This window comes from Balaenoptera physalus (assembly GCF_965194825.1).
Source record: "Balaenoptera physalus genome assembly, chromosome: 6".
NCBI classification, from domain to species: Eukaryota; Metazoa; Chordata; class Mammalia; order Artiodactyla; family Balaenopteridae; genus Balaenoptera; species Balaenoptera physalus.
The window spans coordinates 108,127,954-108,143,528 of NC_138885.1; the positions used below are offsets into that span (position 1 = coordinate 108,127,954).

Consider the following 15,575-nt stretch of genomic DNA (forward strand, 5'->3'; position numbering starts at 1 on the left):
GGGAAATAATGGAAAACGGATGGGTAGGTGGATAGCGAACTAAATCAACTGAAATGCAGGGGCTAACAAAACAACCACACACACACACACACACCCCCACACACAAACTACTATATGGCTTAAATTTAAGCATGTGTATAGATAGATATAACTTGTACAGGACAGAAGGTTTTGTGGGTAGAAGGACAAATGACAGGGGACATATGTAATAATTTATATATTATAATAATCAACCAAAACATGCCTTCTAACAGCATATCTAGCATTTTGGGTCTCCTAATTTTGCTAAAAGCTGAAGAACCTAAAACAAGGGGGAAAGCACCCATGTGGTACTGTTCTGAATTCGAGGATTTCGGGGCCACTGGGCCTCTGGAAGGTCTTCCCTCCTTGCTAACCCCTTTTTAAAAATGTCTTCAGGCCTGATATGATAAAAATCAGTGATGACAATGTATTTTTTTTCCTCCACAGTATGACCTTAGCAATATATTACCACATCAAGAACAGGTGAGCTCTTTTGAAACCTATCTTGTTATTCCAGCTAATTAATTTACAAGGTATCAAGTTTAGTGTTAGGTAATAACTATAGATGTTACTGGCATAAGCTTTTATTATTAGAGTGCTTTTATTACAATATAGAAGTGAATCATTTATTTTTCTCTTAGGACCCTTAATTCTTAGGTTACTGAGCATCCCAAAGAGTATTTGTTTATATGGGTTATATTGATAATTTACTGTATTAGAAATTGAAATTGAGAATTTAAAAAATTAAATTCATTGTATATTAAAACAGGGTGTGCCTTAGCACTACTGAAATTTTGAGCTAGATAATGCTTTGTTGTGGGGTGTCGTCCTGTGTGTTATAGGATATATAGCAGCACCCTTGGCCTCTACTCACTAGATGCCAGTAGCACCTTCTTCCCTCCACATTACGACAACCAAAACTGTCTCCAGCCATGGCCAGAAGTCCCCTGGGGGACGAAATCACCCCTGATTGGGAACCCCAGTGTTCAACATAAATCATTTTTTTTAATGAAAAATAACTATTTTCCACAACAAAAAATATTGAGAGAAAAGTATCTCCTCAATAGAAGACAGCTGATTCTCATATCTATTCTGTCTTCAGTCATTTGTTTTGAAGAAACAATATGAAGAAGATCCAGCCGCTTGCAGATATATAGTTGGAAAAAGGTGTATTTTTAAAGCCTTCAGATAATTTGGTATATTCTTTGATACTGTACCAAAAGTCTGCATGTGCTAGTTTCTTAAATTAGTTAAAATGGAATTCTAAATCATATCAATGAACTTGTAATAAATACTATGTTAAATTAATACCCATTGATCTGTCATGCATACTGAGTAGATCTTTTTACCTGTACCTGACTTTATAATATTATACATTGGTCATTTGGAAAGTATTGGTTCACATTTCTTTAGACAGTGTCAAAAACTCACTTTTGTTAGTATCACCACCAGTCTTACCAGAAAAGTCTTTTAAGTGTTGAGAAGTTGTCAAGTTCACAATCGAAGGTAGAAGTTTTCCAAAACTCCTGATATTTTTAGCTTGATGGCTTGAATTTTATCATTGGCAACAAATAACTTTAGAGTTATTTTCCTTGAAGTGACAGGCTCACTTTGTTGTGTTCATTTTTGAAAGAATGACTGTGTCAGTTGTACATTCAAATAACGATGGTGTTCGATGAAAAAAGTGTTTCAAATAAAGATGGTGTTCTATGAAAAAAATGACTTACCGCCAAGTCACAAGTGCTTTTCCTTAACACAGCCATATTTCAGTATGTAAAAGTGCTTAATGCATACTTTCCACTTATTCAGAATATTAAAAAGAAGGACCAAGGTTTAAGAACACTATTAATTTTTACTCTTTTATCAAGGATGTTCTTCAAGCAGATTTTTTAACTGCAAGTGGCAGTGAATAATTGAATGACTTCTAATTCAGTTTGGTACCACTGCCTTGATTCATGCTCAGAAACCAGCAGTTTTACCCACTTTTGCTTTTATACATCCATAGCAAATGTCACACAATGTGAAGGGCAGGTAGTGTCTTAGTATTCTTATAAAAGCAGTTTTGACCTCTTGGGCCTCCTGAAGGAGGGGATAGGGGAGAATCCCAGAGGCCTGCAGACCACATTTAGAGAACCGCTGTTCAAATGAGCGCAGTGTATTAGTGTGGTGAAATTTTAAATTAAAAAGCCTGGTTTCTTTTAAAATAAAAAGACAATTACATTTTTAACTCAAACTATTTAAAAGAGACAAGAAGAAATACACAATAAGGATATAAAGAACTAAAGAGAAAAAAACGGGAAAAAACCATGAATCTCATATTCACATTGATTGAAGTGAGAAGAATTTATTGCCCACCACCACTGCTTCATAAAATGTTCTTGCATATTCCAGTGTGAGGTTAGAGGGGTGAAAATATATTGGTTTACTAGCATTGCCTGTTAGGGAGGGTCAGTGCTTATAGAGGCAACTCTGGCTGGTTGTTGTAGAAAAGGTTTCACAGAACTTGATGTGCTGAGTAAAAATAGGTCAGGAAACCTTTCTAAGGGTGGAATCCAGGAGAAGAATTTATAAAACTGTTTGCTTCGTTGAAGGTTAAGCTTCCTCTACCCCTCTCTCTACTCCTAGCCGATATTTTACTAAGATAGTAAGTCCTGAATTAATTTTTTAAATGCACATTCTTATTTTATAGAGTTGCAGATAGATCCTTGGATATTTTTGATGAGAGATTACATCCACTCACAGTAAGTGTCAGTTTTATTGAAGTGGTATTTTTCTCTTATACAGTTGTGTTTATTTCATGCTGATTTGCTTTGAAATTAATTACTAGAAGAAAATTACTTCCTCCAGCTCGAAGTCAAATTCATCTTCCTTTAAGTCTTCTTCCCCACGCCATGTTGTGTCTAGTCATTTTCCCGAAGGCGTGTTGTATAAGGGGTTGATGGATATGAACCGAGTTGCACTTTGTGTGAATAGTGAGCAGGTAAGTAAACATACCCAAGTAACAGAAAATGTATCTTTTTAAAGGATGATGTTCCATAGCATCAAACAATATAAATATTTGTAAATAAACCTAATATGATAAGGCCTCTAAGAAGAAAATTAGAAAACTGTTTACATTTTAAACGAATTAAAATGACAAAGTTTTAAAATTCACTTCTCCGGGTGCTCTGTGGCCACACGTGGCTGGCGACTGCTGTACAGGACAGCACATTCTTAGAGCCTTATGGTTACAGGACACTGGAAATGTGTTTTCAAAGTTGACTACAGAAAAGTATGACATATGGTGATCAGCAAGACTTTTGAGCCTAAAAGTATTGGGTTGGCCAAAAAGTTTGTTTGGTTAGTGAATATATTGTTCAATAAAATGCTTGGTGAAAATGAAAACTGTGTCTTTTATTTTTACTTAAAACCAAATGAACTTTTTGGCCAACCCAATAGTTTACATTTGGTTAGAATTCTGTGGGGAGGAACGTGGAAATACATAAATTTTCTGCGGTTGTGCCTGTATTTTTCTTTAATGAATGGTGGTGAGTACTGGATCACTGTGGTATTTTAGGATCCCATTGTTTAGATTTAAAAGACTACAAGACATGTCACCCAATCAGAATTATTTTAAGGGGCACGTGGGCCCAAGTGTGAAGACTGCTATCTTAAGGGTACTTTTAAGTATTTTTCTTCCGTGGATACTTAAATTGCATTTTTTCTCCCTTCAGCGAGAAAAGATTCCAGAGGAATACTTCGAGCATGATCCTGAACACAAATTCATTTACGGATTTGTTCATACTCTTTCTAGTGCCGCACAGCTAACTGCTGAAGGTGCAGTAGTAACTTTGGTAAGATATTTTTTCTTTCATAAAGCATCTGTAGAAATTTCTGTCTTGTACACATGGTATGGTCCTGTTTTTCCCAAATGAAAGTAGGTTCCTGAAACGATCATTAGAACTTTATTAAGAGAAACCTATCAAAAGAAAGTAAAGTATACACATTTGAGCTTTAATCATCATTATGATTTAAAACGTTGCCATTGCTTTTCTCATCACAAAACAATTGCTATTAAAGGCAGCAGGAGAGATTTCTGGTTTCTCCTTCCACACCTGAGGGGACACACGCACGCACAGTGCACACACGCACACACAGACGACGCGTGTGGTGGTGGTGGGGCGGGGCAATCACTGAGCGCTCTGGTCCACAGGCAGAAACAGGTTCCGGGCAGTTTGAAGCTGAGTCCCAGACTGCACTGCCTAGGCAGTTCTGATGTGTGTCCTGACTGAGAACTACTGCCCTCAGTTCTCTGTTCCTTGGATAATGGATAATGGTGTTAACCATCCCTGCTGTCCTCTTATTGCCTGCATGTGAAGTTGCCCAGGACTAGGGTGCCAGTAGGACTTCAGAAGGCTTTACTCTAGTTAGCCTGCTAAGCTACAGCTGTGTAAGGACCTTTTTGTCATCCATTCCTAATTCCTATGGTAAGATTTTATCATTTGAATAATAAATCATATTCAAGTGAGAGGTAGTTGGGATTGTTTTACTCCTCCCTATAGCAAACCTGTAGGGGGGAAAGTCAGCTGCGTGGTCTGCAGGGAAGGAATACTTAGGCCACTCACTGCCTGCTCCTATCAAGGCAGAATTTAGGACAGGAGGCTTGTCCTTTTGAAAAGAGACCCCTCAGTGGGTACTGGATCAGACACAGGCCTTTTCTTGGCGCTACAGGCCACTTGGAGTGCTTAGCACATGCTTGAGAGAGGCAGGAATGGTGCTTGCATATGGAGAGCTAGGAAATGCAGGAAGGAGAGTATTTGGGTTGGAAGAGGGGCATTTCTTTGTAGCCAAGTTAAGCTTGATGTACCTGCGAGACAGCAGAATGGCAGTGTCTAGTAATCATTTGAATATATGGGATTGGAGCATGAATCTGAGCTAGAGGGAGGGAATTAAGTGTAGCTGTTCAAATGCAGAGAAAGTATGTAAAATAAAAAGTGGGTAGAAGATAGATCCTACTAGAGACTGTCAGCACTTAAGGGACAGATCCCCAGAGGAGTGGCTACAGTGGTAGGAAACCCAGCAGAGAACCCTAAGAGACACCAGGAGAGGTTCAAGAAGGAGAGTATGGTCCAAACGCTAAATGCTACCAAGAAGTTGCTCATGTCATAAATACCATGTCACTGAATACCTACTCTGTGTCACTTTTCTACATGTGGGGGGTGGAGGAGAGAACAAGTTGGATAAATAAAGTTCTCGCCTTTATGGAGCAAGTGTGGAAGACGTAAATTTTTTTTTTTTTTTTTTTTTTATCGGAGTACAGTTGATTTACAGTGTTGTGTTAGTTTCAGGTGTATAGCAAAGTATAAGTGTTTTTTTTTAATGAGTGTTTTTTAAAAGATGACTATTTCAAGTGGTGGTAAAAACCATGAAGAGAAAGCAAGGTAAAGGGATAAAGTGATTAGAGGGGCTTACTAGAAAGCTCAGGAAGAGCCTCTTTAAAGAGGTAATGTTTGAACCCAGGACCTGGCTGAACTGAGGAAGATCAGGTACGCTGGCATTACGGGCAGAGGGGACAAGTGCAAGGCTCTGAGACAGGAACTTGTTCTGTGTGTTCAAGGAAAAGCAAGGTGGCCATTGTGATCCGAGCGGGGAATGAGGGAAAGAGCATAGGTGATGAGGTCACGGAAGGACAAGGCCGTACCGCACAGGGCCTCGTAACTTGCAGGCCACGGGAAGAAGGTATTTGTTTGATGGGAAGCCTCTGGCAGATCTGGAGCAGGCGCATAAAGTACTCTTAATTTAAGAGGCTCTCCTGGCTGCTTTGGGGAGAACAGACTGTAGTCTGTTGGGAGGCAGAGAAGTTAGGCAGTGGCAGCGATACAAGTCAGAAGTGACAGACAGAAAAGCGGTCAGGGTACCAGTGAAGGTAGAGATAACAAGAAGTCCTAACAGATTGGAGCAGGATACACTCAAGTGCAGGTTTTTGGTCTCAGCGACTGGGCGTGTGGCAGTGCTCTTTCATTTATGAGGGAAGGCCTGGGGAGTGGAGCTCTGGGACGAAGAGCTCTGGGTTGTTTGTGTGAAGGCACCGGTGACCACGGCAAGAGTAGTCTCTGTAGAGTGGTAGCAGCAGGAGGCTGACTGAAGTGGGTTAAGGAGAGGATGGGAGATGAGGAGCTGGCCTCAGGCCTGAGGACGCCGTCTAGGGGCAGTGGGGGACAGGCTGGGGACATGGAAGCATTCACACTGGAGGAAGCCTCTGACAGAGAGGGAGAAGTTGTTCAAAAGGAGACTAACTGTGGGCAGAGTGCTCTGCAGAAGTGAGGTGGGATCAACTTCATTCATAGGAGAGTTAGCTTCAGTGAAAAGAAAGAAATCTCGCTTCCTCCGAGACAGGAGGGCAAGTGGGATAAATGAATATCAGCACGTGTACCAAGTTTGCCAGTACAAAGGTGAGAGGAAGTTGAGAGATTGCCAGTGTCGTTTCAGTGCCTCTGATGAGTCCCATAAAGTAGAGAGTTGAACCTTGCGGGGAGAGTCGTTCTTAGGGTACTAGAGAGTGCTGAGTTCTTTGGGGAATGGGAGCCGAATTTCACTAAGAACATATAATCTCAATACCCGTGTTTGAAAACACAGTAGAGTTTGGAGGGCATGGGCGAATCTGAGCTGTCAATCTGATAACCCTTCAGAGAGTAAACAGACTCTTTCAAACTGGACATTTTTCTTTTTGTCAAATGGCATATACACTCTTCTACAGAGGTAACAACAAATCACAGCTTACCTCTCTAATCTTTGCTCAGCTGTTAACTCCATCCAGTTCTTTGTAGGGTAGACATTTGATACATGTAAAAGAAACCGTGAAATCATCTCACAAACCGGCAGGTTTAGAGGAGCCCCAGGGATACAGACACAGGCAGGTCTTCCCACCTTAAAACCAAAAGAATTGACTAAGCTGCAGATTATGTAAGACAGAAATGAATAATGAAATGATAATGGAGATGTGAAAAATTGGGGCTATGAAAAGGACTACCCTTTGTATGCATGTGTGTTCCTTCAAAAGGCACTAAAATATGGGAATACTTGACAGTTGTAAAGCCCCTTTGTACTGCCTGTCCTGCTGTGCCACGCAGCAGCCACTGGGAGGCTCTCTTGACCACCAGTTTTTATCTTCAAGTTCATGCCACAAAAGGACTGGTGACTGACTCTGAAGAGAAGGTAAAGATGTGCTCAGTCTTACCAGAATTTTACACACTCAAGCGTTATGTAAAATCGCCATGCAACCACCACCAGTCTTGTAGTTAACATTGCACGTGATAGGCACTCAAGCATTTACTGAACAGTTGAAGTCGACACTGGGCTGTATGTGCTGCCCTTGACAAGTGGGAAGGTAATAATACAATGCGTGTCTTTAGAATGCCCTTTGCTGAGATGTCCTTTCATTCCTGTGACCAAAATTGGGTTGGAAATTCACACGGGCAGAGTAGAAATATCAGACTCACAGAAATATCTGACTTACAACTGTGACCTGGCCTCTGGCCTTGGCTTGGCTGAGCAAAGTCTTTGTAGAACCTAGGAATAAAAGGGGTGTCAAAAAGAGATGAAATCTGTCATTCCTAACAATTCTTATCACAGCACTTAAACTGAACGAAAATCAAAGATCAGTGCTCTACTTTTGCAGGTTTACTTAGAAAGGCTTTTAACTTATGCTGAGATCGACATTTGCCCCACTAACTGGAAAAGAATTGTTTTGGGAGCCATTCTTCTTGCCTCCGAGTTTTGGGACGATCGGGCTGTATGGAATGTGGACGACTGCCAGATCCTCAAGGACGTTACAGTTGAGGACATGTGAGTTTGTAAGGTTACCGTGAACTTTCTAACCATTTTCCAATACCTCATTTGCTCTCATAAAGTTTACATTTTTAAGAAATGTTACATTTTAAGAAAGGTTACCTTGTGCAGAGAGCTGAAATAGACATAAAATTACAGCCTTCTTTCTATCTAGCTGTAGTATAACAATTTGTATTTCCCCTCATTCATTGGTAGGTCTTGATGTGTTATTGTTGTAATATTCTGCTTGAGAAATTGAAATTATTTTTCTGGTGGTTTTTGCCAAACATTTTACAAGCTCACTACCAGAGCAACATGGTACAGTAAGTAACTTGACAGCTTTCTTAAAGCTGTCTACCAGGTCCAGTCCATTTTTAAGGGGCACATGCCTGGTCTTTGAAGCAAGTGGCCACTGTTAAGGTCTTAGGGCCTCTAGACTACTGACAGGTTATAATTTCAACCTGAGTCACACATTGTGTATTTGCTTTTGCTGGTCTTTTTCTCCTTTTTATCTGAGGTTCTGTTGTTACAGAAACTATGATGTACAGGTAGCCACATATAAAGGTTTCAGATCCCTGTGTTCCTGTCTCCTCCCCTAAAGTCTGCTGAGCTAGGAAACACCTACCTCTCAGGTCGTCCGGGAAGCATCCCTGGGGCCTCACCCAGGGCACTCAGCAAACACAGCGGCACTTTGTGGGGCCTTGAGTTAACTAGGCAGGTTCTCCTCACAGATGGCACGCTCACATTGGCATGAAACGCCAGGCTTCCAATCTGGCTCTGGTGAAGGGCCCCAGGGGTGGGAAGCAGGATGAGCCAGAGAGGTAATTCCAGCAGACTCTCGAAGTGCCCGCTTGACAGTGAACCTGTCTTTGTGGGTGGCATTCAGGAAAATGTGAAAGGACACCTCTTGATTATATTGGACAGCAGCGGCCGATCAAGATGGCAGGCAGGGGCAAGAGTTTGTTTTTGTTACCTTTGCCCCTTACCCTAGATAATTCACAATTACCAAAGTGCATATTTACAGCTGAAGCGAGGAAAGCTGTGACTAAGAGAAGGGACCAGTGACTGTCAGTAGCTGTCAAAGTGGCTTTTGGTGAAAATGCCCACTTTGGTGATCATGTAAACCAGGTGGTCGTGGTGATATTGCTGGTAGCAATCTTAGCAAACAGTGGAACAGCAGATAATGAATTTGAAATGAATAGAAGTACTTTTGGAAGTTGCAGAAACTAAAGTGACGTTGACCAACACTATCATCAGTCTTTGAACTGGTCCCTTGAAGGAAGGAAAATTTGTAATCGTGAACACCATCCCTGCCATGATGGCAGCTGAAATTTTCTCAGAATCTGCAGCTGAGCTGACTGGGGCTCTGGTTCCAGGTACAACATCCGAGAACATGCAGGGAAACGTGTGGGTGTTCATAGACATTGAGCCCAGGAGCATTGGCGGCACTGTCCAGCTATGAAGAAACTAATTCTAAACAACGCTTTTCTGTGTAGAACGGAGAATCACCAGGAGTTATGTTTATAATAGGCTGCTTTTGTTTATGATCTTTGGGAGTTGGAAAGCATTACAACAAAGTGTTTAATACACATTTGTTTCATCCCTCTGCTGTTGACTACTATTTGTAATGGTCTCATTTTGAGTCTGAATTGAAAAATTGCTGTCTATCAGCTTTTCCTTAAAACTTTCTAACATCTCTGTGTCTTGTTAAATATATATTTCCCTTCAAAAGAGTAAGTTAAACTGAGCAGCTGCTGTTCAGACAGTTTGCTGCGCCTGTAAGTGGTAGGCTCTTCAGCCACCTAGCCATTTACAAACAGCAAAAAACACAGAAGATGCATATTCTGTAGGCATAATGCTTTTCTTCAGTGATTAAAGCTCTATTAATAGACATGTTAATCCTATGAAGTACTGTATTTCCACACAATTAAAATGTATTAGTGGAGAAAATATAAAAGGGATAGTGAAGTGCATTTATTCCTGTAGTAAATTAAGTCCTGATTAGCTGATTATCAAAACATTATCTGATTTACATTTCTATAGACTTCTGGCCGTATGAACAGGAAATTAATTTTGGAAGTAGGTTCAGTTAGGTTTAAAGTTCAACAAATGAGAAACCTCATTTCTGCTCATACTCTGCTCTCCATACAGGAGAACATGGAGCATTTGTTGATTTATCCAATGGATAAAATATTAACACTTGAAAACCAAGAAACCAAATGTATTGTAAAATAAGCCACTTGCATGTTTGTTTGGGTATTTATCATTTTTATCTAATCAACTCTCTAAAGTGATTGCTGTGAAAAGTGGTAAGATTTACTCTAACTTTATATTTATTTACTTAAACATTTGGCAAGCAAATGGCTGGATATGGTCATATAGCAGAAGCCTGCTCCCAGCACTCTACTTTCCCACTTCATTGAATTCGCCCTCTGTGGGCGTGTGCAGTCTGTCCTGGCAAGGGGCGGTAGGTCTGAACATTCTGGGCTGCTCTCCTAACACCGGGGGCAACAACTGCTCTATCAGAGGTCGTATCGTAAAGTGGGTTTAGTCTAGCTGAGACATAATCTTACTGCCTTCCTAAGCTTAAAAAGTGCATCCTGTCCTGTCATGGTGACGACAACTCACCCTAGTAAGGTTTTAAGGTGAACAGAAACTTGCATTATGCCCTTTGACACAGCCCCATGCACGGGGTGGGGGTGGGGGTGGGGGGATTCCCTTTCCCATCGAATGTAGCTTATTTATTTATTTACTTGAGATGAATCCTTGTTGCCTCAAGAGTTTTCCCCCCTCAGAGATAATAGCAGTGGCTCTCGATGGATCCATTTGTTGCCGTGGTGATGTGCCCACTCCTTTTGTTGGCTCGTCTCTACTTCAGTAAGCCCCTTCCTGTCATCAGCCCGGTGAAAATGTCTGCAAGTTCTTCAGAGCTAATAAACAGCATACATCATTCCTTTCAACTGATCACTAGAGCGGGGCCTCGTGAGTGAGTGTGGAGCATGAATCGTACAGCTGCACTAATGGAACTCTGAAGAATGAGCCCCTGAGTCAGCAGCATGAGTGCATAAGAGGGCCATGACCTCTTCCCCCTTGTCCCAGACTCAAAGTGCTGGGACGCAGAAAGGACCACAAATAGCTGTACCTTGTTTGCACATTAGGGTATTAATCCAGCTGGGTAGCCATTATTGGTTTCAAAACAGTATTTAGAGCCATCCTAGTAGCTCAGAATGGTATTTTTGAAGATAGCCCAGTTGACTAAAATTGTCCTGTGTTGGTTTTGTCTTCTCCTCCTCCCCCAGGAATGAGATGGAAAGGCACTTCGTGGAGCTACTTCAGTTTAATATTAATGTTCCTTTCAGTGTGTATGCCAAATACTACTTTGACCTTCGCTCCTTAGCAGATGACAACAACCTGAATGTTCTATTCACTCCTCTTAGCAAAGAAAGAGCACAGAACTTAGAGGTAAGGCTGTGAAATCACTAACTGGGGTTTTCTGTCAGCCACCGAAGCCACACCTGTAGCTAAATTATATTAAGCAGTGATTAGGAAAATGGAAAGCTGTTAACAGTTTGAAGAGCTTATTGACCCGTTGGCATCATATTTCCTGTGTCTTTTATGGTTTATACAGGGATCCCACATTATAAAAAAAAAAATTGTCTCTTCTGTAACCATAATTCAGAATACTTTCAATCATATTTAATCTGTTCTTAATGGTTTTCCATTTGAACCTCTACACTTACATATAACCATACATGAATAATTTCTTAAAATTGTATCCCTAATCAGATGTACCTACAGAATCTACTTACCACTCTTAACTGTCTGTTTTTTTTTTAATAATTGATGTTTTGGACTATTTCTACTGTCTTGATATTTTTAATAAATAAATAAATGTATTTATTTATTTATGGCTGCATTGGGTCTTCGCTGCTGCACGCGGGCTTTCTCTAGCTGCGGCGGGCGGGGGCTGCTCTTCATTGCGGTGCGCAGGCTTCTCATTGCAGTGGCTGCCCTTGTTGCAGAGCACGGGCTCTAGAGCGCAGGGTCAGTAGTTGTGGCGCACGGGCTTAGTTGCTCCTCGGCATGTGGGATCTTCCCGGACCAGGGCCCAAATCCGTGTCCCCTGCATTGGCAGGCGGATTCTTAACCACTGCGCCAGCAGGGAATTCCCTCTTAACTGTTTTTTACTCAGCTTGCAGTTCGTGTGTGTGTGTGTGTGTGTATGTGTGTGTGTGTGTGTGTGTGTGTGTGTATCACAGTTCAGTCCCATGAGTTTATTAGACAAAGCATCCGTGGCTAACCTGAGAGACCTATACTTGGAAGGTATAATGTGGATTCAGATACTGGATGTAGAAAGTACATGAGTTTTTAATATAAATGGTAACGTACATGGAACAACGTAATACTTATGGCTTATGATTTTTGGTGGGTATACAGCAAAATTCACAACTGAAATGAACACATTTAAAATTGATACTTTCTGTGGTACCTTGGTGGTACTTTAGAATAAGATGTTTTTCTACCATAATTTATGTGCAAGTGAAATAGCACCTTTCAGCGCTTGTCATTAGACCTCTCCTACCTTCAGCACATACCTACCTGATTAAAATTTTCTTAGAGTATGTAATAACTAATGAAAACTGAAGAGAAGTTGAATAGCTGAGTAAACACTGATTTTGCCCAAGTGTATGTCCATTACGTTTAAGGATCACGTGTGTAGGTAACAGATGATATTGCTATTAGGAGCCTATCATTAGGAAGCCAATTTTTAAGTAACTCTAAGTTATTAGGGCAAGTTACCCCTTGCCCCAGCAATCTAATCATAGCCCTTAAAGGTTATTACCTTAGGGAACTGTCAGTTAGTGTAGATATCAGCTATCCAAAGTAGCAGTAACTATGAACTTATCTAAACGAATGGAGATGTGTGGCTTATCAATGATGCTTTTTTTGTTTTTTTAAGGTCCGAACATTTTTTTCCCCCCTAATTATACCTATGTTCTACCTGATTGACTTTCCTAGGCCATTTCCAGATTGTGTGACGACAAATACAAAGACGTGTGTAGAGCTGCTATGAGAAGGTCTTTCAGCGCTGATCATTTCATTGGTATTCGGCGCTCCAATGCCATCCTCTCTTAAGGGAGAAGTGAGGGGTTGTAACATCATAAACCCCTCGAAACAAAGACTGGAGAAATATCACCTCTCCTGCTCAGAAACCAGCAAAGTTAGTATTTTCACCTTAAAGAAAGACATTGAATTCAAGAGACTCATGGACAAGCGAAGATTATGCTCATAGGAAAGAACGGGACCTCGTCAATGTAACACGCTCTTCTGTCCTTTTTATTGTAAACAGAGTTACAAAAACCACTCCAAAGCTAAAAGCTCCCAATCCACGCACAGATATCTGCTCCCAATCCACGCACAGATATCTGATAGCTGTGAGCTATGTGACGTTTTTTAATTAATAGTTTAAATTTTTAGACTTTAAAGACACTAGCTATATAACTTCTATGTTTTTCTTACCTCACTGTCCCATACTGCTGCATATTCCTTTAGAATCAGTGCAGTATTACCATCAAAAAATGGGACTCCAAAAAAAAAAAAAGTAAAAAAACAAAAAAAGAAAAAAAAACAAAAAAACAAAAAAAAAACAAAAAAGAAAAAAAAACAAAAAAAAACAAAAAAGAAAAAAAACACAAAAAAAAAAACAAAAAAAAAACATGGGACTCCTAACAACTCATAAAGCCAAACTTCGGAACAGACTGTTGTAGCATCGTTAGGTTTTGCAGGGTTCTTCCTCCCTACTATATCATTGAAGCTGCTAGTCATTATTGGCAATCAATTTAAACCAAAAAGCTGCTGAATAACACATGTCATCCAAATTCTTTGCAGGCAGTACTTATTAGCATATTAGCATGTTTGCGATCATAAACAGAGAAAGTAGGTTATTTCCTTCTATTGGGTCCGTGCTGCATTTCTTGTTAACTATAATGGTGCTTCTGATTTTGTGATGATTTTCCTCTTTGTTATGTACTTGTGTTAAAGGATATTTTCATAATTCCAGCCAACATGGTGGTCCAGTAATTAACAAGCCGGTGATGAAATAGAAGGTGTCCCAAAAGTCTTAGAACAATTTTAAGCTTTAATATAGTGTGCTTGGATACTCCAGAACAGTGTCGCAGAAGTATAAATGCTAGACTGGCAAAACATCACTTGAAACTTTAATCGAATTTCTTCTAAACTCATTTACTTTTGTACATTTTAAACATTAAGCTTTTATTTTTTTATTTTTTATTTTTTTAAATGAATTAATTTATTTAATGGCGTGTTGGGTCGTTTCTGTGTGAGGGCTTTCTCTAGTTGTGGCAAGCGGGGGCCACTCTTCATCGCGGTGCGCGGGCCTCTCACTGTCGCAGGCTCTCTTGTTGGGGACACAGGTTCGAGCCCTGGCTTGGGAAGGCCCGTGAGCCACAATTACTGAGCCTGCGCGTCTGGAGCCTGTGCTCCGCAACAAGAGAGGCCGCGATAATGAGAGGCCCGCGCACCGCGATGAAGAGTGGCCCCCGCTTGCCACAACTAGAGAAAGCCCTCGCACAGAAACGAAGACCCAACACAGCCATAAATAAATAAATACATAAATTTTAAAAAATAAAAAATAAAACAATAAACGCTTAACGTTTAAAATTTACAAAACTAAATGAGTTTAGAAGAAATTCGATTAAACTTTCAAATGATGTTTCGTAAGTTTGTGGCATTTATACTTCTACAAGTATCAAAGCTTAAAATTGCACTAAGACTTGAGGGGATACCTCCCCTCCTCTTTTTAAAATAGTCCTTTGCAAGGCTGGGCTGCTTACCTGCTTGATCACCTAAGTTTCTTTTTTCTAGATTTGGTGAAGGAATTATGAACAACAGTGTTAATTCACATGTAATAAATTGAAAAGAACTGGACCCTAGTAGTAGTGACAGGAGAGTAAGTGATACGAAACAGCTTTTCTATCCTGTGTGTTAACCTGGCTGTAGGTGTCTCACTTCAAGTTCTATGTAAGAGGAAACATATAAACCTTAGGAACCCTTACCTCAGGCTTTAAAAGGCAGGGAGGTCCAGTAATCAGTCTTTTTGGAGATTGGTAACGATGTCACCTAAACTTGAAATATTAAAAAAAAAAAAAAAAAAAAGTGTTCTCAACTATGTGAAATCTTTCTCCTCCTACCTTCTCAAATGTAATCCTAGGAATTTTGCCTGTAAACAAAGCATTTCTGGGCCAGAAGTACTTTCTCTCTTTATAGCAAGGCTTCACATTATACTGAGTGCTGCAGGTTCCATCATTTTTAAGGGACAGAGACATAAATGATAAATTATGGTATATAAAATACTACAATCTACCACCTCAAAAAATATTGTTTATGGAGTTTGGAGCTTGGAAATTCAAGTACTGATTGCAGTTTTATTTTGAAAAGAATGCTACAACTTATGTGGTTTTTCTTCCTCATGTTTATATTAAAAGAAAAGCTAATAAACTCTGTTTTAATTAAAATATATGGCTACTGTGTTTGTAACACTTCTCACTGTTCACATAACATTACAACTCTGCCTAACTCAAATGTTTTCAGTCAGCTCTGATAGTCGGGCCTTAAAGCATTTTCCAACTAACCATTCATAAGTTGTTTTGACCCCTGCCTTTAGTTAAGATGTAGACATTTATTTCTTCAGCTTACGCTCTTTTCAACCTGAAGATAATCTAGTACAC

At 40.1% G+C, this 15,575-nt stretch overlaps 1 protein-coding gene and 1 long non-coding RNA gene across 2 annotated transcripts in view; one reads left to right on the forward strand and one right to left on the reverse strand.

Moving 5' to 3' along the window:
• Positions 1-13,765, forward strand: part of LOC309662490 (cyclin-Y-like protein 1) — a gene marked incomplete at its 5' end in the record, with an annotated part of 34,328 nt that extends 20,563 nt beyond the window's left edge. Inside the window, 6 exons of the mRNA XM_082465247.1 lie at positions 469-504; positions 2,711-2,762; positions 3,735-3,854; positions 7,679-7,845; positions 11,127-11,289; positions 12,847-13,765. Coding sequence (XP_082321373.1) covers positions 469-504; positions 2,711-2,762; positions 3,735-3,854; positions 7,679-7,845; positions 11,127-11,289; positions 12,847-12,963 — 655 coding nt within the window. The 3' untranslated portion in view covers positions 12,964-13,765. The remainder of the gene's footprint in view (positions 1-468; positions 505-2,710; positions 2,763-3,734; positions 3,855-7,678; positions 7,846-11,126; positions 11,290-12,846) is intronic.
• On the reverse strand, positions 3,766-7,574 carry LOC309662491. The gene is made up of 3 exons (XR_014264733.1): positions 7,517-7,574; positions 6,782-6,819; positions 3,766-3,945 (listed from the first exon to the last, which is right to left on the reverse strand). It is a non-coding gene; the product is annotated as an uncharacterized lncRNA (long non-coding RNA).
• Positions 13,766-15,575: the final 1,810 nt, after the last annotated feature.